The 26,815-nt window shown below is 43.2% G+C and overlaps 1 protein-coding gene across 9 annotated transcripts in view; it reads right to left on the bottom strand.

The window, feature by feature from the left end:
• ELMO1 (engulfment and cell motility 1) overlaps positions 1–26,815 on the bottom strand; it is a 478,109-nt gene that overhangs the window by 270,553 nt on the left and 180,741 nt on the right. For 5 of the 9 annotated variants that reach the window (XM_081079148.1, XM_081079146.1, XM_081079155.1 and 2 more), the window contains 5 exons: positions 26,006–26,084; positions 22,754–22,798; positions 21,650–21,700; positions 18,945–19,067; positions 17,445–17,576 (listed from right to left, as the gene is read on the bottom strand). In XM_081079148.1, the coding sequence (XP_080935274.1) occupies positions 17,445–17,576; positions 18,945–19,067; positions 21,650–21,700; positions 22,754–22,798; positions 26,006–26,084 (430 nt within the window). The remainder of the gene's footprint in view (positions 1–17,444; positions 17,577–18,944; positions 19,068–21,649; positions 21,701–22,753; positions 22,799–26,005; positions 26,085–26,815) is intronic. The other 4 variants (XM_081079151.1, XM_081079150.1, XM_081079152.1 and 1 more) reach the window with 1 other exon arrangement.

Here is a 26,815-nt window from a genome sequence, read left to right as displayed (position 1 = left end):
ACTTACATTCCAGAACTTTTTTTGTCTCAGGTCTAAGGAGAATAAGGTTTGGAAGATGAAAAGAGGAATAGAATTACCCTATCTGCTTCTATTTCATTAGCAAAAGTGTAATAACATAAGAGAAAAATGCCTCACCCTTGTTCTTACATAATAATATCTACTTACATTTACAAAAGATTTATTACAGTTTCCCTGAAAATAAGACTTAGCCAGACAATCAGCTCTAATACGTCTTTTGGAGCAAAAATTAATATAAGACGTGGTATATTATATAAGACCCACTCTTATAGTAAAATTAGAGTGGGTCTTATATTCATTTTTGCTCCAAAAGATGCATTACAGCTGATTGTCTGGCTAGCTCTTATTTTCGGGGAAACATGGCATATGCCAGGAATTTCAGAAATTGTATTTTCCATTACTAGAAATTTCCATTTGATTCTTTCCTATTGTTTTTATTTCTCTACTGAGACTTCTAATTTTTCCTGCTAAGATTTCATTCATTAAAAACATGGTTTGCCTTTTTTCATCGTGCATAGTTTGCATGGTCATTTTAAACTCCTTGTCTGGGAGTTTCAACATTTGGTTCATCTTGGAGTTGGATTTCAAAGTTGTGTCTTTGTTCTTCATATATTAGGGAGTGTTGTGTTGTATTCCTGACATTAGGAATGTTAAGTTGTGGAGATTCTGGATTCTGTTATTTTTCTCCCATGTTATTGTTTCCTTTGTTTTAGTAGATAATTTTCTTGTGTGTGCTTTAACTGCAAACTGTGTCTGGGGCTGAGGCTCTGGCCTCATTTCAGGTGTTATGTCTGTAACTAAGCTGTTTTGAGCCTGCTCCGTGTGTGTGTGGTTCAGAGGTCAGAGGTGTAGGTAGACAGAGACTGGGGATACCTTCTCTGGATACCTAGCTGGTCTGACTCTAGGCATTAGTATTACAGCTGCAGACGCCGGTGGATTGAGGTCCCTATGAATTGCTCTACACAGTGAAGGCACAAACCGAATACAGCCTGGGAAACCATAGTCCCTATAGGACAAAAATATAGCAAACTTAGACTAAAATATTCACCCAAATGAACCTCCTTTTGCTGAAACTTCTTAATATATTTAAGTCCTAATCACTAGAAAAATCACTAGAAAATATCTGGAAAGGTATTTGCCGATATTGTAACAATATTTTATGTACATATGGGGTGATATGGCTGACATTTATCCAAATCATTTTGGTTATTCATATTTCTGAATCCTGTGCAATAAGTATGCCCTGCTCTCAGAATTAGAATAGGTAGTTTAAAAAAAACACAAGAATTCAAAAAAGGTGGTTGGAAACAATCTGAATAACCCACTTCATGGAAAGCAGGAAAAATTTTATACTAGAAGGTATAAATAAAACTATAAATGAGAGTTTCAAAAATGTCCTTATGTTTGGACCCAAAAGTCTAATAATCTCTGCTAAATACATAATCCTACATGGGGATAAAGAGTTACACACAATATGCTCATTGAATCATTTTTCTTTGTCATATATATGTTTAAATCCTTAAGTATACAGGAGAATGCCTAAATAAATAATGATTCAATCACTTAACCAATGTTATTCAGCCACTACCCAGGATTTTTATCAAGGTTTACTGCTGACATATGGAAATTGAACATGTCATCTCAGCTATGTAAAGAGCAGAGTTCATAGAACAAGCAGTAAAGGAAACAGGATAACCAGAGGCTATGTTTGCCTGTGGAGGGTGGGATTATGAGGTCTCCTTGTGGTGTCCTATGTCTTTGCTTTGCTTCTTCAAAATGTCCTCTCTTCTCCAAAGTTTCCACAGTAGGGAAGTATTAAATGGATTAGCAGAAAGAAATGTTCAAGAGTGGAGAGAAAAAGTTCAAGCATGGGGTAAAAGTTCAAAAAACAAAGCCAAACACTGCAGATGCGTTCCCAGATCTGGGAGGAGGGGGGTACTTTTCTGAGGGTTGTGAAGAATTCGACCTTCTTTGTACTACCCGGTTGAACCTGCCGAGGCCTTCACGAGGGCCTTCCCCACCTTCCCCTGCGTTTCTCCCCGAGGAAGGGAAAGGAGGCACGTGGGGAGTTAAGACTCGGGAGCCGGAGCAAACTCCAAGCCCCTGGACCAGTCAGGGTTACACTGAACAGCCACAAAGTGATGCTTCTTCAACCAAGGTCCTCGCTCCCTGCACTTCTGCCAGGCTGACGTTTTCACAGAAACCTCTTTTAAGATCAAGGTGATTTTTTTCTGACATGCAAATTGAGTTAAAATACAAAGCTGTTATTGCAGCAGCCGTGGAAGCCGTGCAGAAGGCGTGGAAGAACAGGAAGAATAGAGCACTCAATGGCTCCGGAGAAGGATGTGCTCTGCCAGGCTCGGGGCTGGCAGAGGATGACAGAGCCACAGGCCACCACTCAGGGTGGCTCCCTGCAGGACCAGGGGCTAGAGAGGGAGTCCCCTTGGTAACCAGCAGTCTTTCGCAGTGTACTCACACCCAGCACTTAAAATAGGGCAGTGCTACATAAACAGTGTTGAGTCACTAGGAGACGTTAAAAATAGGACTACGCAGGTGGCTTTTTGTAGGAAGAGCACCAGTTTTGTTCCCAAGCACTTACAAACAAATTGGGAGACTTCCTGGCTTACAGGCCATCGTATTTTCTCTCATCATCAATGAACACACATATGTACACACATGTATACACTCATATGCATGCACACACTACATGCACACAAGTAAACATATGAATTACTATACATACTCTCCTGAGAAGAACCCAGCTTGGGTATTCAACAGAGTTCTGTGACAGCACTGCCACCATTACAAATCCTGCCACATCCCCATGTCTGCAGAGAAAAAAGGTTGAAAGAATACACACCAAAAGGTCATCTTATTTATACTGCCACCAAAGTGACAGAATGATCACATAACCTCCTAGTAAGAACATGACAACTGTCATCCAGGCACCCCAGTCTTCCACGGATTGGCATCAAAGGAACATTCTCTTCACGGTCTTCAGCTTTCCACTCCCGACTTGTCACCCATGGGCCTTCTCCCCCTTCACAGCTAATTCTCGCTGGTCCCTTGCTTCTCTTCTAATCCAAACACTCCCAGTTCTTCCATGCTCACCCCCACGGTCCCCTCCACATAATTTCAAACAAATTCTTTGTATTTCTTTTTGGAATTTCAGGGCACTGTCAACTTCTACCTGGTATTAGAGACACACACACACACACACACACACACACACACACACACACACACATCCCTTCTTGAATGATAGAACTGTTAATTGATTCATTCATTTAACACACACCATATGTCCATCAAATGCTAGGAACCGTGTTGGGTCTGAGGGCTGCAATGGTGGCAGAACAGATGGGGGCCTCTCCCTCTGAGGGACATCAAGCTAGTAAGCAAGTGACACCAATGATGGCGACAAGGGCTGAAACAGAAAAGCCTGGAGCTGGAGAAGCTTCCAGCTGAGTCACCCTTTTCAGTCTAAGAATATAACACATCCCCCCAGAGGTAACGGCTGGGCTGAGAACTGCAGAAGGGTAGGAGAAGAGGGAAAGCAGGGAAGAGCGTACAAGCAGAGGGAACAGCGTGTGCGGAGGTCCAGAGGCACAGGGAGCTCACGAACAGTCAGTTCCACAAGCATCTTGGCTTCTGCCTGGTTCATTTTGCGACTAGAGGTTTATTCACAGGGCCTTAAATATAATTAGTATTTATGAATAGGCATGAATAGACATAAATACTGACTCATGAATACGGCTGCATGAAAAAATGAATCAATTCATTAGTCTCTTATTTTTGTTCTAGATTAAATTCCAACATGGCCCTATTCCTTTGTCTGATCTGTTATTACCAAGGTACTCTGCAGGTGACCAGTTGGGTCACACCATCCAGTGAATCACCCAGACCAGACAGCAGAAATCACAGCGAATCCCCTCCTCCATGCCTCAGCCTGCCCCCAGCTGGAGACGGCACTCCCTTCCACGCGCAGCAGTTGCTTGACTTTGCAGGGTCCTCCAAAATTAGGGAGGGTAGTGCCTCCTGCCATAGCTTTCCTACCTGCAAGGACTGGCAGGGCTCTCCTCCTAAGAGATCTGGCCCCAAACGTCCTCTGTGGCAGGTCCCTCCAGCCCAGCAGCCAAACCACATGTGTCTCCATCTTCCTGTTCCCCATTCTCCAGCCTGTCCCCTTTCCCCAAAGGCTCATGAGTGATAAGAAATGGCTGCAGTGGGAATGTGGGAAAGTCCTTCCAGAGAGCTAAGAAGGACCGTATAGGATTACATCGCAGATAAATATATTACAGGGCTGGGTGGTCGAGAGAAGCAAAATCCAATTGCTAACATCAGGCTTCATGAACAACGGGAAACAAGAGAATTAAGGACAATTTCTGGATTTCCATGGAGTAAGGAAGGGGCATGTGGGACCTCGATCACCAAAGCACTTGCTTTCCTTTCCTTTATTACTTTGTTTTAGCTATGGAACTAGGAGAGCATCAGTGTGGTAAAGAGAGGGCATTTCTGAGGGGAAGGAGCTCCACATTAGGGTGAGGGAGAGGCAAGGGGCAAAGGAAATGCAGAAACAAAATCAACGAAATGCAAATGACTGGACAACATGGAGACAGCAGGTGGAGGTTAAATAAGCGGTTCCATTTTTCCTTCAAGAGCAACACAGTGCAGCCTAGAGGCTCAGTGGGAGACTGGAGTCAGGCAGAAACGGTGCCAGATGGTGGCGTGTCCCTTGCTGGCCCTCAGTACTTGGGAAGGCTTTCCAGGGCTCTGGAAAACTGGAAGCAGGGCTTCTTTCAAAAGCCAGCAAGCAGGACTCTGCTTTCTACCCTGGGACAAGGTGTGGCCTTGTTCCTGCTGGGTTTGAGAACCAGCGATGTCAATGGTCTGTACCTGTTCTCTTAAGGAGAAGCTAATGGATGGTTGGTGTGTGGTCTCCATAATGGGGCTGAGTAACATCCTGAGAATGAAAAGGCCCTGTGGAGACAGTCTTTGGAGCTTCTCAATCCTGGCAGGACTCTATAGGAGCGGAGAGTGTCCCGGCTTTGCACACCCCCACCGGACCTCGGGAGGCCAGAAAGAATGCCAAGCTATGCTGCATTCATCCATTTCACGGTCTTGCTTCCACTGTTGTCTGTACCTCTGGCTAAATAACTCAAGAAGCACACGAAGTCTGCAAGTGTTTTCTTGTCTTGCCAAAATAAGGCAGTCCCCTTGGGCAGGTTTTTCATTTATTAAAGGTGATTTTATCTCTAAAAGAGGAATAACAGCAGCTGTACCTCGTGCCTTGTAGAGACAAGATGAGATACTACATGTGAGCCATTTGCTCCTGGACCCGAGAAACACCCAATATACTGTTGCTGGTAGGGGTTACGGCAGTGACTATTTTGTTATCAATATAAAACCAATGGAAAGCCCAATGGGCCACCTGAAAATTATATATTCTCAGCAGGCTAATCCGTTTGGTAAACATTTAAAGGGGAGGTGCAAGCATAGGGGGAGGAAAGCAAAGGGTTAATAAATACCCACACCCATTTAACTAGGTTGTCTCCAGAACCATCTCAGGGGCATACGTCATTTCTCACTGGAAAGTTTGTGGGTTTGCACGAGTTCATGGAGAATTCCTCCTGTTCCCCTTTCTCACCTCTTCAAAATGAACAAGTACAGGAAGTGTGCCAAGATGCCTCCATTGGGACAGTTCTTATATAACCACGTCATTCTCAAGTTGGTTCCTGTCCCTTCCCTTTGGAAAGGTTTTGACAGTCTTCCTACACATACAAAATGCCATCCCCAGAATTAGAATCCCACGCCAGCTCCCGATGGATGAACTACTTCCTCCCAGACATGAAACAGGTCCGGATGTCATGCTGGCACCTCCTCTCCCGAGGTCACTTCACACCAAATTCAGAGTTTTGAGACGCATTGCCAAATGGTAACCATTTGGAGAAAAGGAAAAGAAAAACGTCTCAAGAAAGAGGATGAAAATAGAAGGCATGCTAGCTTCATGCGGGGCTGTTTGATGGCTGTCAACAGCAAGCAGGCGACTGAATCATGAGTCTCTGAACTGGCCACTTCCTTACCCCCCTGCCTGCACCCCACAAGAGCCAGCATGGTTCTCAGGGATGATCCTACCAGGCGCAGACTCGCAAGGCCAGGCGATGACAGCAAAGCATAATAGGATGAGGTGCTGGATGTTTACAACCCATCATAGGTATCAGGACCCCATAACTGCTCAATCACTCTTCTGGCACAGTCTGTCCTGTGCCCGGGGCACTCTAAAGGGTTATCCTGGACGGAGTCAGCCAACTGAAAAGGGCTTTCTGTTGTGGACAGCAAGATTTCTCTGATTTATGTTATGGGTTTGAGCCCTCCCCGCCTTTTGAAAATTCTCACAGGAGCAGAGGCCTGCAACAGACTGGACCCATAAGGCCTTGCTTAATGGCGGGCCTGCATGCTAGCTCCCGAGTAGCAAACAGACCGAGGAAAAAGAACCACCACTTCATTAAAGACATTCTTGGAGGGGTTTAAAATTCCTGCCCTGCTAAGCACTCCTAAGCCCTCTAGAATTCTCTAGAATTCATGGGCTTTGGGACATGTCATCCCTCAGGATTAGCTCCGCTTTTGAAGCTACAGGTTATTTCAACTCTCGGATTTGATGGTCAAATGGAGACCGGTCCCAGTCATCCTGAGGGGGTGGGCGGTGGGAGGGGTGGAAATGCGGACCCCAGACTCATTATAACTGTCAGATCCAAATGGTAATATCAATAGTTAGTTATTAAAATGTTTTCAATGCCAGGTATGTTTCTATGAACTTGACATCTATTAACTCATTAATCTCCATAGCAAGCGTAGGTAAGAACTATTACTATACCCGTCTTACTATTGAAGATGCTGAAGTATATTGAAAGGTTAGGGAGATTTTCCAAGGCCACACAGCTGATGACCAATGGAGCTGGGTTGCAAAACCAGGCAGTCTGGCCCTAGAGGCTGTGCTCTGCAAAGCTACGCTGTTAGGCTGGTATAAAATTGACTTGTTTATATGTTACAAAGCCCTCATCTCCTGTGCACCATCTTTGAACCTGGTGGGTGTGCCCTGTGGCTCCACAGTACTAGGTACAAAGAAAGGACGCCAAGAAAGTATGCAGAATACTCTAAGAGGTTAATAAATAACACTGTTTAATCAGTTGCCTCTTTCTGCCACAGTCATGTTTTAAAGGGGCCATCACTGTTGTGGGTTTTAAGCTAAAACTGGAAAGCGGAAGATTTCAACTGAGGCTTTTTAAAAAAATTACCCCACTAAGTACTCCACCCTGTCAAGCACATGGGCGCTGCTCTTTACAAAAACAAGCACATGCCTTGGCTAGGAGCGCCCCCTGGTGACCAGAAAAAAATCAGTTCTAAATTTCCCTTCCAGGGGAAACAGGTGCCCAACAGGGAAGGGGTGGGGGAAACAGGGAGCTGAGAAGCCTGTCTTTTCAATAGTTATCCCTGAGAAATTTTTTTTTACCTAAAGTTAATGTCAATTATAGTAACAAATACAAGAGGAGAACAAAGCTCAAATATTGTCACGAAGATGAGTCATTGATCATTTGTTTTTAAAAGCTTCCCTTCAGAATATTTCCTTTAAAAAATCAACACATTTTAAAAGTACAATTATTCATGTGTCCCTTGTCGGAGAGTAAAGACAGGTGTGCTTTTCGCCTGCTTCCAGGGGCGTCCGCAGCTGGTTAAGTGCTGGGTCTTTGTGGGCTGAGTCTAAGATGACATTGTCCCGGATCTCACAGGTGTCCTCGGGGCTCCCTCCCCTGCAAGGGCAGGGGAAGGAAAACAGCATGTCACACACGGAAGATCACCGACCTGACTGATGTAAGAGACAAGACGTGGATCGCGGGGCCCAGGCTCCGTCTCAGGCTTCGGCGGCCCCTACGAGCCACACGGCTCCGATTTGGACTGTCCTTTCCCACTCCAGCCAGAGAGCAAAGCAAGGTCAGGGAAGGAAAGGCAGGCAAGTATTCCGTGTGGAACTTCGGGGTGTCGCCCTTTTCATGAGGAAGTGAGATGACGCTAACCGAGATGGAAGCGCCTGACAAGGCCTCAGACACCCGCATGAAGAGCTGACCATGCAGGAGCTCTCGTCCTAGGGAATTCTCCGCTCGGGTGAGTGGTGGGAAATAAAACCCGACCTCTGGTCTTTCTGGGTTCTGCCAGGGAGCCTTCCAAAGCTGGTCTTCCCTTTTCTACATGCGCAGAGATAACTTCAACCAAGGCATGGTCTCCACACTTAAAACCAAACAGGACAGCCATGCATGCCATGCTCTGCATGACTCAGCCCAAAACAGCCAAGAACGATACCAGAGCTCACCCTGGACGTGTCAGAACAGGACCTTGGTGGCCTTCTCTGAAACTGTTTGGAAAGAGCCCTCTGAAAGACACGAGGCTCACCTGCCCGTCAACGAAGGGAACAACATAACTGCCTACAAGGTTTTGCTAGGACCTCCTGGAGTACTCCTTTGGCTGCTTTCCCTTTCAGAATGTCCTGGCTATTTGTTGGAATGAGGAAGAGAAAGACTGAGATAAAAGGAAAAATGTCCAAGAGGCTCAGGTACCCCCTACCATCAAGACAGAAGAAGTCTCAACAATACCACTGAGCAGATAACTCCAGATGTGGTTACGTAAAGAAAAAAAAGAAAGTTGAGAAAAGGTTGTAAAAGAATTCTACTTACCTGAGAAATACATATCAAGAAACAGCGCACACTTCCCCAGACAGCTTTGTACCACATCCCAGCAATGCTGGTTCCCTTTGACTCCATTTTTATCACTCCTGTCCGCTCCACGTCACTGCTGTCGTATGATTTAATTATGTATATTTTTAATATGTTATTGTTTCTACAGTCAATATTCACTTAGATTTCCCATTTCCAGCGCATTCTTTCCTGCATGTCTGTGTTAAGACAGGGTGACTTTCTCTTGCCCACTTATCACATACAGGACAGGTGGCTAGGAGACTGCTGAGCCTTGGACAGCCTGGGATTCTCTCTGTGGCTTACCCCTGCCTGAAAGCTCCCCAGACACTTAAAGGCACTCGATTCTCCACATTTCCTGTCATCATGCTCTGTGAAGTCATCGCAAACCCTGAATTAACAAACACTGAACAGGGTTAGGGTCCTTTGAACCTCCGGTTATAAGATTTCTGTCCACCAATCAATACATAACCTTTTTTACATGGGTTTCTAAATACACAACATATTAGCATATACTGCTGATTCATTAACACTGAATTCACAGGAACAGCACTATAACTGATGCCCAAACTAAGTTTCTCTAATGCACATATTCTCTCCATAGGGCACATCACAGCCTGGCACACACAGAACATGGGCCAGATCAGCACTATCCTAGGGCATCATTTTAAACGGCAAAGCCACAAACACAAAGCACCCATTTTCAAAAAGTGTGGCCCTGGCCAGACTGTGAGAAGGACACTTGTTTATGATACGACAGCTGAAACAAAAAGGCAGAGTGCCGTCTTGTTTGACCTCATGTGCCTGTCGGGCAACTCAAATTTTTTGTCACTCTGTGCGTGTGTGCAAATGACTCTGAAAGCACCATGATAGTAGATTTTGGGGTTACCCAATAAATTTTAGTGAATAAGTGAATTTGCAAACACAGAATCCATGAATAATGAGGATTGACTGTATTTCAAACTCTTCTGAATTTAAAAGTCTCTATAACTTGTCCCTCACTTGCAAAGCCAACTCTACTCTCTGCTCATAAACACTGGCCATGACAAATCATTTGCAGATTCCCAAGCACACGATGTTCTTTCATCTTTAACTGCTGCTTTGAACCATGTGTTTTCTCCCTATCCTCCTGGGACAATTTACAGCTCTCAAATTTCCTCATCACTGTCTGTCTTAATGCCGTGGGGCACTGGGTGATGTTCCAACAGTAACATTAATAGTAATTGTCATGTCATCATACTAGCATCTAAATCCATAGTCTGCTTACAATGTGCCAGGCACCGTGCTGTATGATTTATAAGTATCTTCAAATTGAATCCACACAAGAAACCTATAGAGATAACTATCATGCCCCATTTTAAAGATAAGAAAACTGAGGTATGAAAATGTCAAGTAACTTGCCTGTCACTCAGCCTGTGAGTGGGAGGGTGAGAAATCCACCCTGCGCAACTTGAATCCAGGGCCCAAGCTTAATCTCCATGTCACACACCAACAGTAATTGTTGAATTCTAGTGGCATTTAGACTAGGATGCTTCCTTCTGAGGTATGAAAACAGAAACAGGGACAGAGATGGAGGAAGAGATATACAAATAGGCATCTCACTTCATTCCCTGCCATCTGTATTTGAGAAAAAATATATTAAAATGACACCAAGCACTGCATATGTAATTATGCATAATTACACTTGTGTAACTATGCATAATTATCTTCTTTCACCCAAGAAGGTAGAAAAAGCTTCTAAAAATCTGAACATGAATCCGTATTAGTCATTTTTTGTTTTACCTTTTCTGATGCCTTGATAACTTGGATCCTTGCCCACTTTAGAGGGACTGACCTTCCCAGGGTTAGCTAATTCCTCAGAGATAGGAAGAGTGCCTGTCATAGGCAAACCAACCAATCCAGATCCCACGCCTCAATCTTCTCCTGTATCAGGCTTTTGCACTCTGAGCCACTATCCCCCTGCCTACTCAACACAGGGCCAGGTACCACAACTAGGGATAGCCTCTATGCTCTGGAGCCCAGTGAAATTATCCCAGCCAGCCAATCCTAAGCCTGCTTACACTGCCTTTCCATAGAAATCACAACAAAGGCTTTTGACCATCTTGTCCCCTTGCTCTTTCTGCCTCCTGACCAACACTGCTGCTTCCCCATGTGTCCCTGTGTGGTGTGACATGCTCTTAGGCACTGTGAGAACAAACTATGTTTTCAATAGCAACCATCTCCAGGAGAGGTGTTGGACTCACCATACCTGAATACAATAAAACCTACAGTTTAAAAGAGAGTCTTAATTCTAAAACAATATTTCTCCCATTACTTTTTTTCCACCTTCACAATTTACTCACTTTTTTAAGACAATCTGAAAATGTTAAAAGAGATGATTACCAAAACTTTTTATGTTAAAGCACATTACATTGTTCAGAAATAGATTCTATTAAAAAAGAGTTTATTTTGGCCCCAATGCAAGCTAAAGAAACAAACAAACAAAAGGGAATTAAGGGGGGAAAACACAAAACTTGCCCAATTTTAACATCTACCTTGGTTCAAGATGCATCAGAAAATGAACTACGGACATTCCTCATTTTATTGTACTTCTCTGATATTGTGTTTTTCACAAATTAAAGCGTAAAGTAAGTCTACCAATGTCATTTCCCCAACATTTCTTTACTTCCTCTCTGTCACATTCGGTAATTCTTGCAATATTTCACACTTTTTCATTATTATTGTATTTGTTAAGGTCATCAGTGATCTTCGATGTTACTATTGTAATTGTTTGGGGGTATCATGAACCACACCCATATATAACAGTGAATTTAATTGATAAATGTATGTGTTCTGAATGCTCCACCTATGAGGCGTTCCCATCTCTCTCCCTCTCCTGCAGCCTTCGTATTCTCTGAGACACAACAATATTGAACTTAGGCCAATTAATAATCCTACAATGGCCCCTAAGTGTTCAAGGAAAAGGAAGAGAGTCACATGTCTCTCACTTTAAGTCAAAAGCTAGAAACGATTAAGCTCCGTGAGAAAGGCATGTCAAAAGCCGAGAAAGCCTAAAACCTAGACCTCTTGTACAAACAGTTGGCCAAGTTGTGAATGTAAAGGAAAAGTTCTTGAAAGAAATTAAAATACTCCAGTGAACCCATGAATGATAAGAAAGCAAAACTGCCCTATTGCTGATATAGTGAAAATTTTAGTAGTCTGGATAGAAGCTCAAATCAGCCATAACATTCCTTCAAGGTAAAGCTGAATCCAAAGCATGGCCCTAAATCTCTTCAACTCTATGAATGCTGAAAGGTGAGGAAGCTGCAGAAGAAAAGTTGGAAGCTAGCAGAGCTTGGTTCATGAGGTTTAAGGAAATAAACTAACACAAAAGTACAAGGTGAAGAAGCAATGCTGATGTAGAAGCTGCAGCAATTTATCCAGAAGCCCTAGCTAAGATAATTAATGAAGGTGGCTGCACTCAACAACAGATTTGCAATGTAGACAAAATAGCCTTCTATTGGAAGAAGATGACATCTCGGGCTCCCATAGCTATTGAGAAGTCAATATCTGGCTTCAAAGCTTCAAAGGACAGGTTGACTCCCTTGTTAGAGGCTAATGCAGCTGATGACATTAAGTTGAAGCCAATGCTTATTTACCATTTTGAAAATCCTAGGGCCCTTACAAATTATGTTAAGCGTACTCTGTCTGTGACCTATAGATGGAACAGCAAAGCCTAGATGACAGCACATCTCTTTTACAACATGGTGGATCGAATATTTTAAGCCCACTGTTGAGATCTACTGCTCAGAAAGAAAGGATTCATTTCAAAATATTACCACTATGGACAATGTACCCAATCACCCAAGACTCTGATGGCAATGTACCATAAGATTAATGTTTGCATGCCTGCTAAGATAACATCCATTCTATAGCCCATAGATTGAATAGTAATTTCAACTTTCAAGTCTTATTATTTAAGAAACATTTTGTAAGGCTACAGCTGCCATAGACAGTGATTCCTCTGATGGATGTGGGCAAAGTAAATTGGAAACTTGCTAGAAAGGATTCACCATTCTAGATGCCATTAAGAACATTTGTAATTCATGGGAAGAGGGCAAAATAGTTTGGGAGAAGTTGTTACCAACCCTCATGGATGACTTGGATGGTTCAAGACATTAGTGGATGAAGTAACTGCAGATGTGGTGGAAATAGCATGAGAACCAGAATTAGAAGTGGAGCCTGAATACGTGACTGAATTGCTACAATCTCACGATAAAACTTTGATGGATGAGGAGTACCTTTTATGGTTGAGCAAAGAAAGTGGTTCCTTAGGATGAAATCTACTCCTGGTGAAGACACTGTGAAGGTTTTTGAAATCACAACAAAGGATTTAGAATATTACATAAACTTTATATTCAGATAAAGCAGTGGCAGAGTTCTAGAGGATTGACTCCAATTTTGAAAGAAGTTCTGTGGGTAAACGCTATCAAAGAGCATCACATGCTACAGAGAAATCATTCATAAAGGGAACAGTCATTCAATGTGGCAAACTTCATTGTTGTCTTATTTTGAAAAGTTGCCACAGCCACCCCCAACTTCAGCAACCGCCACCCTGATCAGTCAGCACCCAGCAATGTCAAGGGAAGACCCTCCACCAGCAAAAAGATTATTATGATTTGCTGAAGGCTCAGATCATAATTAGCATATTTTACCAATGGAGTATTTTTTAATGAAGCATTTTTTTTACATCATACTATTACATATGTGCATTTTTTAGACATCATGCCATTACACACTTATAGACAACAATATAATGTAAACAACACATTTATATGCTCTGGGAAACCAAAAAAATTCCCATGACTCCCTTTACTGCAATGTTCGCTTCATTTCGGTCATCTGGAACTGAACTCACATAACTCTGAGTGGTGCCTATACAGACATCTTCTTTTAAATGTTTGTCCAATAGACAGGGCTAAGGTAAAATTCACAAACAGACAAGCTATCAATTCAACATCAAGAGAGAGAAATTCTGAAAGGTCTCTACTCGGGAACACAACTTTTCACGGAATATAAAAACCATCTTGCACAGTTCTTGGTCATTATAACCAACAGGGTATAATTTGTATATAGGCATTTTCTGTTTTCATAAAAAAGGTCATTCTAAAAATGAGAATCTGCCTTCTATCACCTGGAAGAATACATGCACACTTCCTTAGGGTTCCAATAAAAACAATATTAATCTCCCAGACAACACTAACCCCCTCCTCCAACCAGGGGACCTCGAAAGTCATGTTGAAACTAGAGAATCGACTAAGAGATCATAGGAGATTAAGCAACTTTGTTTTAAAAGCAGGCGCTTTTCTGTGTTATGACTAGGCATACCAACCATCTACCCACTTTAGGTTGAGATTTTCGAATTACTTCGTGAAGAAAAAAAAAAAAGAAAAGCCCTGCTCAGTGCGGATGCTGAGAAGGAATAAGAGAAGCCCATCTGCCTTCTCAAAGATGTTGTGCTTATCATTCTTTAACAAACTGTTCTTCCTGCCTTGTTGGAGCAACAGCCCCTTCTACTTTGAGAATCTTTAAAAGCTGCCTATGATTTCCATGATATGGGCCCTCCAAAGAGCAAGGAAGGGACATACCATTTGCCGGGTGCGTCCCTCCATGCCAGGCAGGGCCTTCCACCAACTTGGAAACAGAAGAATACCTGCCCAGTTTCACAAGCGAGGGAACCGATGTTCAAACTGGTTAACTAACTGGCCCCCTGGCCCAGGGCTTGTTAGTAGAAAAGATGGAATTAAACTGCAGGCCCACTCGACTTCAAAAAAGTGTCATTTCACACTTCTTGGGCACTACCTACTAGGAAAACGGGAAATGAGAAAACGTAGTCTTCATCTGATGAATGAAACTTTTTCTTGAAAGAGATCCCAAAGATTATCCAAATATCAAATTGATCCTGAAAGAGCTAACAGGTAAGATTATTTGTCTTTTGAAAGTACAGAGGGAGTCCTGCACCAGGACCCTTTACTGTGTCTAGAGCTTCTGTGGACAGACCCTATGGAGATGTACACGGCCGGCTTGCGGCGCTTTTGCACAATGGCCTCTAGGTGGCGCAGTAAGCGCGCGTTTCCCTTGACTTGGGGCTTGTCTATTTCTGGCTGCCAGGATATTCAAAAGCAGAAATCTCTACTTGTCAGAGCTGTTGGGTCACTTGTAGCATTAAGAATCATTACTAACTAATCTTTACAATTTCTCAACTCTCTGGTGGAAAAGCGTGGCCTGGGAGAAGTTTCAGAGGAAGGACTAGAACTGAAACTAAAAAAAGAACATGAAACATAAGGGGAGCCAACACTCCCTCTTGGTTATTCTCTGTCCAAGGTCTTTGCTTTTTCAAAAATGACTTTTCAAGCCCTTAGAGAGGAGGCCACATAAGTGGTAAAGGCCTTAAAACCACATCAAATTCACTTTCAGTTTTAAAAAAATGCATTGTTTTTCTTAAAGTACTCATGAAACAGAACACTCAGCTGACACTGAAAATAAAGACAGCTATACTCTACCAGTAAACTGTGGGGGGAACTAATAAACATGTTAGGACACAGGGAGCTACACTGAGGAAAATCACGCAGACTTGGCCTCATGGAATACGCGGGCGAGCTCACTCAGGACCAGAGCATGGACGTAAAAAGGGACATGCTCCATACCTCCTACCCCTGTGTGAATACCCTTCTTGGAGACCTGGAATAATCAGAGTCCCACCAAGTGCTCTTCCCCCAATTGCCCTCACACACACGGCCAGAAATGACACGGTGCATTTTGGGAATCCAACTGCTGGGCCAACAGACAATGAGTTCTGGGGGAGGGGACCGTAGGTGTAAAGAGCTAGAGTTCTGCATTTCCTACACAGTTCCAACGCACCAGGAATCCAGGTGGTAGCTGAAGGAGAAAGATGAAAGGCAATGATTCAGACGCGCCCTACACCAGGCTCTCCATCAGGACGATGGGGATGAATGGGGAGCATTTCCCAAAGCATGTGCTCTGGGCATTTTGATATGACTGAAGCGTAGGAGACTGGGTGAGTTTGCAAAACTTCCCAGGTCACTTGGAGATGCCTCGCTCAACACACGAAAATGAAACCTGGAAGGAGCAGGAGATGGGGTAGGATGTGAGCTCCATTCACATCCCCTTGGCTAAATCCCTGGGAAACCGATGAGGGCAGGGCCAGCGCCGCCCGTGCGCCTGGATGGAGCATGGATATGTGCCAAGTCCAGGGAACTCACACCTGGCCCATCACTCATGAAACGGTTTGCTAAAATCTTTTTAAAAATCAAGTCAAACAAAAAGATCAAATGGAATGTCATAGTCAAAATATAGGATATTGGGGTATAAAAATGACGTCACAATACCTCTGCAAAGCACGTTGCAATGCTGAATACAATGTTTGACAACTATTCTTATTAGAAAAGACATGCTAAGATGACCGCTATATAAACAATTACTCGTCAGATTGTTAGATCTTTTTTTTTTTCGTTTAAGAAACATTATTGGAGAGGTTCAAAAACATAGTCACTCTGACCCACTACAAGTGAAAAATACTCAATGCTTGTGGAAAGCAATTTGGTGATATCAAAAGCCTTAAAAATATGTGCCATGGAAATGACAGTTCCACAAATTAATCCTAATATCATTATCAGGGACATGCATAAAAAGGCAGCAGCGATGTTAATAATAGTCTTAATAATAATTTCGAAACACTGAAACACTCAGCAAAAGAGCTTGGTTAAATGAACTGTAGTATATCCAAATAATGAAAAACTCAGGAATGAAAAACAGTACATGTTAACTGACGTGGAAATATTTTCAAAGACAATTCCCTGCAAAGACCAGTTCCCCCAAATAACACCTAAAGCATGATATCAATGTGTACAAATTTAATCTCTGTGTCTGTGGTCAAGGAAATAGTACTTGCAATTATAAAATAAGGCCTAGTAATTTATAATTACTAAAGCCCAAATCTCACTTCTGTTGTTTATGATGGAGTTTAAAATGGAAACCCGATTTCACACCTGCAGAATTTGAGCTTATTAGCCCAAGGTCACATAGAAACGTGACGGCGGTAAAGGCCAGAATGAAACAGATTATATTTAGGACAAGCTGTGTTCTGACTTGCAAAATGAAAAAAAAGAAAATCTAGAAGACAGTGTATTAGCATTCAGAGCAAGACGAAACTTTTACGAAAATACACGTTGCATAAATCTCATCGAGGCTAAATTTCAGGAGACTCTCAATTCGAGTTTGATATGAAATCAATGTATGTAAGGAATCCCATCACTCAACCCAATAATCAGAGCTATCCCACAGTTGCCCTCACCCACTTCATTCAAATACAACCTAAAGCATCTTGTGAAGTAGATTCAATCAATTCTAGATGCATCCCAGGCTAAATGCTCTTGGTTACACTTAATCAGAGCAGAATAAACAAACTCAGTATTAGTCGCACTTGTGCAAGTTATTCCACTTCATTGCAGCCAGGAGAGATTTTCATGTGATCCTGCTTAAACCAGCTAAACATCTGGAAAATGTGAAAACTATTCTGTAAGGCGCAAGCGGACCACACGCTCTGAGGAGACGTGAGTTATGTGGCTGAGGTCAGCCCCGGGATGTTGGAAGGAGAGGGTTTACTGGGGATGGCTTACTTACAATGAAGCCAAGTTTCTTATAATCCCGGGTGTACATGGACTTGCGTTTCTCCATGCTGCCACTGCTGGTATTTGGTTCCGACTCCGCATCAAAGGCAATTCTTCGAAGTTCGAATATGATGTCCCTCTGAGCCTGAAGGCGTTAGGGAGAAAGGAAGGAGGGGGGAGCTGCTTTCATTGTGTGGTATGACATACACTCCCTCTTTCCCCAGGGTCTAAATGAATCACTGAATTCAGGCAAAAGAAAAACAGATAAAAGGCATCCAATGTTCTAACTTAGGGCTCTGCAAACCCCTCCTTGTCCTGTCATTCTTCCTGCTGGTCAGCCCTGGCTTTACTCCACGAGTATCCTCACGGCCAAGTCATCTGGAATACTTACATGCGTGGTCTGGTGAAGTTCTAAATGGAAGGCTTGTGATGGGAGAAAGCCAAGTGTGGGGACCTGGGGTACTGCACTGGGAGGTCCAGGTCTTCAGTGACAAGGAATCCCTAAACTCACTTAGAAGTGCCTTCCCAGAAACAAACCCTTCAAATGGTTACAGTAGTACATTTTATTTTATGTGTACTTAACCACAATAAGGGGAAAAAAAACACTGTTTTAAATAAATAAAAGGAAGGGTTTCCAAACAGGGAGGGCTGCTCCCATTCAGATGCATTGCCTTCCTCCACCAGAAGTGGTGAGATGACAGTCTCATCTCTCTGGGATGATTGCACTTGGCCTTGCCAAGATCCGGAGCACGTTAGATGGCCTCTCAAAGCCTCTCCGTCACTCTTAGTCGCATGGCCTCATGCCATGAATGAAGCGCTGCAGCACTTACACACGTCCCATGTGCAGTTCACATCTGCGATCGATCAGGCCCTCACGTGCCAATAATGAGTGTTTTCCTTTCCAAAGCTGCAGCGCTGCATAAGTTGAAAATGTGCTACGGCAGGGCTCCCAGCTGTTTCCCCTCACTCTGTCCTCACACAGTAAAGTTCCCCAAAAGCCATTTGGATGGAGACATAACCTTTCACGCATAACAGCCAGAGACCTAGAGACAATTATGGCAAATAGCCAACAGACACAAATGCAAGCCCAGAAATCAGGGATGACCTGGGGCCCCCCGCCTTTCGCACTAATCATTGGAAAATAGAAATCACTTCCTCAACCTGCAGAATCAATATCACACAGAGCTACCAAGTGGCCCTAGGTGTCTGGTATTTGACCATAGCTGTTTCCATTGAGAGCCCTGGGGTCAAGGGCCAAGGTCTGTGGCCACGTGATGTCAAGTTTTCTTATCCAGCAAAGAAGATGCATGTGTTTGATGAGTAATGAAATAATCCATTCAGTGCATGCTCTGAGCCTAGATTCATCTAAATTTACAATCCATTCCCCCAAGTTCTGAGATGATAATGAAACAATAATATCGTGACCTACAAACTCCTGGTTTCAGAGTAGCCCAAGAAAAAGACATTTAATGACACATCCTCTCCTTCATGGACCTGTACTCGGAGCACTCACCTGGTCCTGGGGGTCCATCTTGGTCATCATCCTGTCTTCCAGAAGGTTAAACGTAAGCACCTGGAGCACGTACAGCTGATGTGCCATTTCATTGTTGATGGCCCGCTGAGCTCGGATAACATGCTGAGGAGGTGGTTTGCAAATGAAAATTTAAAAAAGAAAAGGGAAGAAAGAAAAACAAATGATAAATATTCACCCTCATGATGATGCCAAATAGAACCTCAGAAGTCTTCATGTAGACATGGGGGATGTAGGTTGGCGGAACTACCCTTCAGAAGCAAGGTGAGAATACAGGTGACTGTGGAGCTTTCCTTTATATCCCAGGGTCCAATAAGTTCCTAGACTTTTAGACCAGAAATCAGGAAAAAGACCTACTGGGTGTAGGGGGGCATAGAAGAGGGGAGGAACTAGACATGCACTGGTGATTGCAGCCATATAAATCAAAAGGTGTGCCTGAGATTAGAGTATCTGGAAGAGGACTGGGTTTCCACAACAGAAACATTCCTCCCATGCAGCAGAGGAGTAAACGACGCATCTAATTGTAAGCATTTTAGCCATCACGTCACCCTCTAATTGTCTCTGATAGGTGATCCCACTTCTGAGTGGAGGAAAGTTTTAGAAGGAACACACACACACACACACACACACTCACATGCACGTGCACACACAAAGTACTTATCAGGTTTGTGGTTAATTCACTGTGAAAACTATGTGGGAACCACTGCACTACAGTGAGTGAATTCACGTGTATTACTTTACTCGCCTATTCACAATGAATGAAACAGAACAAAAAAGGAACAAATATAAAAGGAGGGGCAGGAGACTAGATAGGTGGGCACTTGCCCTGAGCAGAGCTGGGTCTGAAATGGGATTCAACACTTGGGCCTAAGTAAATCCTCTTTGGCCGAGACCACGGTTGTGCCTTAAACACAACATGTGGATGACATGGCACAACAACTATTCAAATCAGTTATTTCAAATGTGCTACACCCAACCATGTCTTGCTGTCCAAAAGAACTTTCTCTAGATGTCCCCACCTGGCATGCATCTTACTGCACACGCTGTCTACAGGTAGTACCATGTTGAAATAGCCAAGTAAAGAAGGAAGGATGGGGAGAGGATTGGGGACTAGAAGGAAGTCATGGAACAAAAACTATGGAGGTGGAGGAGGTAGGAAGCTGGGCAATATGGGAGGGATGGAATAAAACCCCATGGCCTTTCATCTTCAGAACAGAATGTGCCTCCAAAGTGCATGGGTTCTAAAGTATGTGGGTATCTATTTTTTCAGCAACTCAAAAGTGTTTGTGCTCGAAGTTCTTGCCAAAGAATACCAATCTTGAACTTTCAGCCATCAAAGTCTCATAAAAGAGGTCCCACTGAAGCAAATTGATCTTTGAGACGTGGTGGCTACCATCGTTCCACCCGCCCCATTTCTGGGCATTCTAACCCCGACTGCCACATCAAGGCAATGTCCACCAGAGGACTTGACCGTAATTCAACATTTCTAATCTTTTATCTCCCCCCCTTTTCTTCCCTTTCACAAACACCTTCACGGAATTATGCTTTAATATTGCAACTTCCACTTTTATTGAGAGCCAGTATAAAAAATAAACATACTATGAATCTTTCTGTGAGTTCTACTAAACTATTCTTGAACCTAGAATCTATTAGAATGCTCTAGCAAGACCCAATTCAGATTCCAGTTCCAGGGGGGAAAATATGTCATCCCTGAAGAACCAGGGTACCTCTTTAGTCAAACAATGAAAATCACACTCATATGTTTCTCTTTATCCTTGACAGCCAGAAAGTTTAAAATCAAACTTGATGACAAATTGTAGTTATTACTATGAGCTTTGGGTTCTAGAATATTTATTTTGTTTGTCCTCACAAGGTTTGTAACTTTTAATGGCCTCATAGGGTTGGAATTTGTGTGTGCGTGTGTGTGTGTGTGTGTGTGTGAGAGAGAGAGAGAGAGAGAGAGAGAGAGAGAGAGAGAGAGAGAGAGAGAGAGAGAGAGAGAATGTGTGTGTAACTATAAGCTCACAGAGCTCTTTGGAATTAACATGTGCCTCTTTCAGCCTTTGCTTAAAAGTCAAGTAGCAGGTAAGGCCTCAGGAAATCTTGCTATTTGATTTATTTCTAAACATTGATAACATAACACATAAGGCTTCTTTTGCATTGAGTTTCCTAGTCATTTTTGCACTGCAGTTAATGAGTAGGTTCTGTGGAAGTCTTTTCTGCCTTTCTCTTGCAGAGGGGCCCAGGAAAATGAGGGTCAGAATTTCAGGACTTCTCTCAGGGTCTGATATATTTCCAGCTAGCTCCCTCATTAAAAAAAGCAGAAGCTCATACTCGTAGACATTTTAAGTCATGGAGCCCCTGATTCCCTTAAATGCAAAGCTAAAGCGATGGTGAGTATAATAAAGTTGCCCCACTGAGAGGTTTCCAACTCTTCCTGTCAGAATGTCTTTCTCTCTAGAGCAGGTCCAAAGACTCCTCCCCCCCCATCACAGGAGGCCATTCCTGTGGGAAAGCCTTGTTTATTCCAATTCCACAAGCACATTGTTTCCTCCTTTCTAGTTCCTACTGCTTCACCCCAGAAGCAAGTCACAGAATAAGCCAATAGCTAAAGCCAAAAGAGGAGAAAAATAAATGCACCCGACCATTCCTCCCCCACAAAGCGGACACAGTACATAGGTACTCACCGTTAAAATGATGGAGCGCAGTTGCTTCTGAGCCAAAATATTCGCCATCTCCTGTTGAAGACAAACACACCCACACAAAAGCTTATGTTAGAAATATACATTTCACCATGGTCCAAAATGACTTTATCCTGGGGTGTGGTTCATAACTGGATATCAGCAGTATTTCTTATGAAAGAATGGACTCAAATAGGCAGTGGTATTCCAATTATTTTTTGAATGTTCTGCTTAGATAACAAAGCCATGTCCAAAAGCACAGAAAGGAAATCTGGTATCTGCAAACATTTCCCCCTTTTTTTGGGGGGGGGGGGCATTTCTTCTTTGTGGGAAACGGTAAATGCTGAACAAAAATCATGACAACTCCAAATGAAAACAGTAGTTCTCCACTGGAAAGGCTCATCAGCTTTTACTAGAATACGCATGTGCAGAGAGCTTTGACCAGGCCACGTATGCCTGCACCATGAGTCAACATTAGAGAAACATCACTTTATTTTTTAAAATCTACGTCTTCTGAATTTCACCTTAATCTGTGCACACGGTACCTACCCCAGGACTTGGAAGTAGTCTGTGCACGTGAGCTGAGTGGAGGGGGTTTTAGCACGGGACACGGATCTGGGCAAATGCTCCAGCCCCAGCCCCCACACAGCATTGCCAGCCTCAGTTCTGTAAGCTGTGCTTGGTGCTCTGGCCTGCCTGACCGGCAGAGAGGATTCGGGCATGATTTTATTAAATAAAATGATTCACAGAAGCCCCTTTCTGAATATTAACAAATAGACACCAAGGGAAAATTCCATAGTGGAATATGATTCTGTTGCGAACATTCAAAAACAAAAATACTGCTCATATTCAGGAAGACACCTGAATGTGTTTTGTGGGTGGGGGAGGTGGTCTTTTCAGTGTCGCTACTCGTACTGGGTAGAGAAGAAACTAAACTACGATTCCAAAACACAGCCACAAATTCGGTCAAGATTAAAATCAACTTGCAGAAAGCCAGGAGAACCCCGAACACAGGGAGGCAGTAGGAGGCAGGGCACAGGCAGGGCTTGTAGGAGCAGAATGGACGTGCGGGGCTAGCTTTGTGCTGACGAAGGGAACGTGGAGACTTACAGTCAGAGGACAATCAAGGATGTCCACACTGCTCTCTACACCAACCTAATGGCGCCATCGCCACCACAGAAAGGAAAGCAAGCAGGAGAGAAGAAGGGATGGAAATTCAGAATACTCTGTTAGAGGTGACAGCTTTGTTTAGCACCCCTGCTGACCCACTGCATTGAAGAGAAAAGTACATCAGTACTATAAGGTGTTTAGAAAAGACCGGGTGGAATTCAAGTCAAAATGTAATGATGTCCTCTTCCACCCTCTTGAACACAAGAGAACAAGGATACATTCAGAACCAAGTTCACGGCCTTGCAGAAGGAACCTACCCTTCCACCACGCGTAGAAGGCAGTGTTTTCTTCCTAATCGAAATAGAAAGGCCTGTTTTTTTTTTCTCAGATCAAATGAAAAACAAAAGGTCCAAGGGATTCTATAGTTCTTTTAATGTATTTTATTTTATAAAAAATGAAAGTACTGCCTAATTGCCACACAAACAAAAAAAGAAAAAAGAAATATTCTCTGCTTGTTTCGGCCCAATTAATTTATAAAATTTTAAAATAAGTTAGAAGGAGCAACCTATTTTCAACATCTACAGCAATTACTGTGATTATCTGTTTACATAATTTCTCTTCTGCATAAGGCTCTGGTCACCTCACGGCTCAGAGACTGTCCTTTTCATCTTTGTACTTCAAGCCCAGAGCACACTGTCTGGCACAGAGTAGAAGATACGTATTTCATAAAAGAATAAATGAATATTTTCCACTACCCTCCCTAAAGAACAAAAGTTTGGTCAGAGAGAAAATAGAAAAGTCCTTGCTCTCATCATGGATTCCCACCCCCCCAATATTAGGGGTTTATTTGAGTAAACAATTCTATGGAAAATATTTTATACCATTAAGAATCTTGACATGGAAAGATGTCCACAAAATCTTTAGTTTTAAAAGCAGTCTAACAGAAAAACAACGCATGTGGTCTGATGACATCTGGTGAAGGAATGATGAAGTAGGAGAGTCTTTCATAGAACAAAGCAGAAAGTAGGATTCTGAGAGTCAAAGCTGTGAGTAGGTGTGGTTTTCTCTCCGGGAATGCATCTATAGGAGTTTTTAAAACTTCTTCCTTTGGAATCTTTTTTTTTCCTTTTTTCTGATTTTTATGCCAAATCTTTTAACCAAAAAGTTTTTTTTTTAAATGCTTATCAAAACCATCAATATTTGTAGAGAAATTTGGAAGGGATCTCACTAACATTTTTGCCATGAAAATAGTAAAATTAATAAAGGCAAGTAGCTGTAAGAAAAAGGATCCTTGTCACTATCTTCATTTCAAAGACTAAATTAGTCATGTAATATTCTAGATTTTCCCACTGGATGATACATACTGTCTTTCTTAGTTCAATTGTTTTCTTAAATGGTTTAATGTCATTAGACCCTTTGTGATTTATTATTATTATAACACTATATGGCCAAACTGTGTCATGTCAGTCCCATATTGCCTAATACATATATTTGATTTGCAGAAGCCACACCCAATGTTATATTGGTAATACATTACATGTTACTTTGTCATTGTCCTGGAGTCAGTATACACTGGCATCTGATTCCCCATTTCTCCATGGTCATACAATTCCCATTCGGCAGGTTAACAATAGTTCCTGATATAACAGGAACATGCAAAGTACACTCATCTCCCTCAAGTCTAGCTCCAGAGATCCGAGTGAAATCACAGCAGTTGGGGTGGGCATGAGCTTTCATTTCCTCTAATCCAACCTCTTCCTCTACAGGGAAAGGAATGTCCGGAGAGGTCAGACCAACACAGACTTCCTGACCCTCACTCTGCGCCTTTCTACCAGGTACTCTGCCCAGGCACCCTTGGTCTCGCCAGCAGGATGACCAAGCTTCTCCAATGACCTCATCAGGCACGTGCACGTGAGAGCCGCCAACAATTTGCCGAGCTGCTAGGAGTTATCATGAGCTCAGTATTTAGGTGCAAATATCCAGGAGCGTCCCCACGGATGATCCCACCTAAGATGGGCAGAGTCACCCTTAAACATCCAGCCTAGAGCACGGGCAGGCTCTCCTGGCTCCAGCCGGCACCAAAACAAAGGCACAGGAAACTAAAGTCACTCCACACGATGCACAAATTGTAGCCCCCAGGAATGAGCAAATGATCCTCAATGGAAAGCAAACCAGAAACCCTCACATTTAGTCATTGAGGTTTAAAATCCTTGACAACAGAAAAATAAAACAAACAAAATTCTTGACATGGTGTTCAGCAGCATGCTAGTTTTCTAAGTTCTCCTAAGACAATGCATTGGTAACTGTCTTAGAGCACCTCGGCACACTTTTAATGGTTGAAAGATCTCGTATTTCCACCCAATTTTGAACTGATGTGAATCGTGACCAAGGTAACACAGTATACGTTATGCTGATGGGAAAAAAAAAGAAAAAACATGAATGGACTTTGAGGTGGGAGCTAAATTCCACGACATAAATTCTACTTCTTCTAGCTGTATACGGGGTAGTAGATTTGGGGAGGGGAAGAGGTTATCACTTTATGAGGGTTATAAATGTCTAACTATTATGTTGCTTTGTACACCTGAAACAACAGCAACAAAAAACAACCAACAAACAAAAAAGAACAAAAGAACAAAGGAGAGTCTCAAAGGCTAGGTTTCACACAGGTGCGTCTAAGGGGTTCATCCCTTGTTTCCACAGAGGAGGGGAAATAAATTGCTCAGCCCAGAGCCACATCCACACATCGACAATACAAATATCTTGAGTCAACTGTTGTAGGAACAGTTTTTTCAGCCTGTGGCAGAGATCAGCGTTCTCTCTCTCCTGTCCTCTCACCTTTCCATCGCTCACTTTCCAGGGCAAAGCTGACACCTCGCAGGGTCTCAGCTTCCTCATCAGAAAAGTGGGGACAACACCTTCTTGCCCCAGTGAGCAATGAAATGACAGGAGATCACAGGGGCTTCTAACTCCATTTCCACAACCTAGCCGCAGTGCTTTCATCGTTTTATGTTTTGGACATTTACATTGGTTTCATTTGATGAAAGGGCTCTCTGTTGCTGGCACAGTCCCAGCATTCATTCTTCCTCAGACAAGGACTTGCCCGTCTCCACCTAGTTCCCACTAGCTGTGTGAATGATCCCAGGCTGGCCAGCCAAGCCAAAGAGCAGCAGGGAGGCCCACGGGTCCCCAAGATGGGCAGGAGAGGGCTCCCTCTGCACCAAACAGGCTTAAAACGAAAGAAATGCAACTTACCTGCCTCCTCTCATCAGGGGCCTTCAGGAAAAGTGCATTAATCACTGCAATGGTATACGTTTGGATTTCTTGATCTGTCCTGTAACGACACGGAAAACTACAGTCAGAAGACGCTACCCCTGAGTCAGACCGCAATGAGGCTCGTGATCATCTCCCTAAAAAGGTGAGCAAAGCAGGACCTAGAAAATGCAGTCAGCACTGAGAATGTATTTCACCCATCATGAGGCTGGAAACACGGTGGCGGGGTGCGTGGGGATTACTACTCCTAGCCAGACAATACAGCTCAGCGCAGATTACCCAGGGGTACCCATGGCCAGCTGGCTCTTTCCTCATCTTCTCTATCAGGAAGAAAAGCATGGACTCCGTGAATGGACGCATGTGTGCCTGTGCATGCGTACGTGCACGCGTGTGTGTAATTTTCTGTCTGAAGCATGAAGAATGTCTGGGGGAGACGGGTGTGCTCACAGTCCTGGGCTTGTTGGAAAGGAAACCGCTTTGTCTCCATGGCAGTAATACTGCATATTCTAAAAATCTGTTTCCAAATAGAAACGTTTTAATAACCAGAAGGTCAGAGTTTTAAGTTTACACATTTGCTTTTCACCCGAATGAAATCAGAAATTCCAAATGAAGCAAAGATCTAATGTAACCCACATGGTAAGCAGTCGAGTAGGATCCAAAGCATAAGTGAGGGGCAGCTAAGAGCTCCATTTACAGGTAATTTAGGGAGAGGCGGGGCTGGGAACATGGTCTCTGGCAGTCAAAGTCCAGTGGGGCACTGAGCATTTCCGGTCAAGTTCATGGGATGTCCCT

The sequence above is a fragment of the Rhinolophus hipposideros genome (genome assembly GCF_964194185.1).
Source record: "Rhinolophus hipposideros genome assembly, chromosome: 18".
NCBI classification, from domain to species: domain Eukaryota; kingdom Metazoa; phylum Chordata; class Mammalia; order Chiroptera; family Rhinolophidae; genus Rhinolophus; species Rhinolophus hipposideros.
Note: the sequence above shows the minus strand (reverse complement) of the source record. Positions and strands in the feature narration are given on the sequence as shown.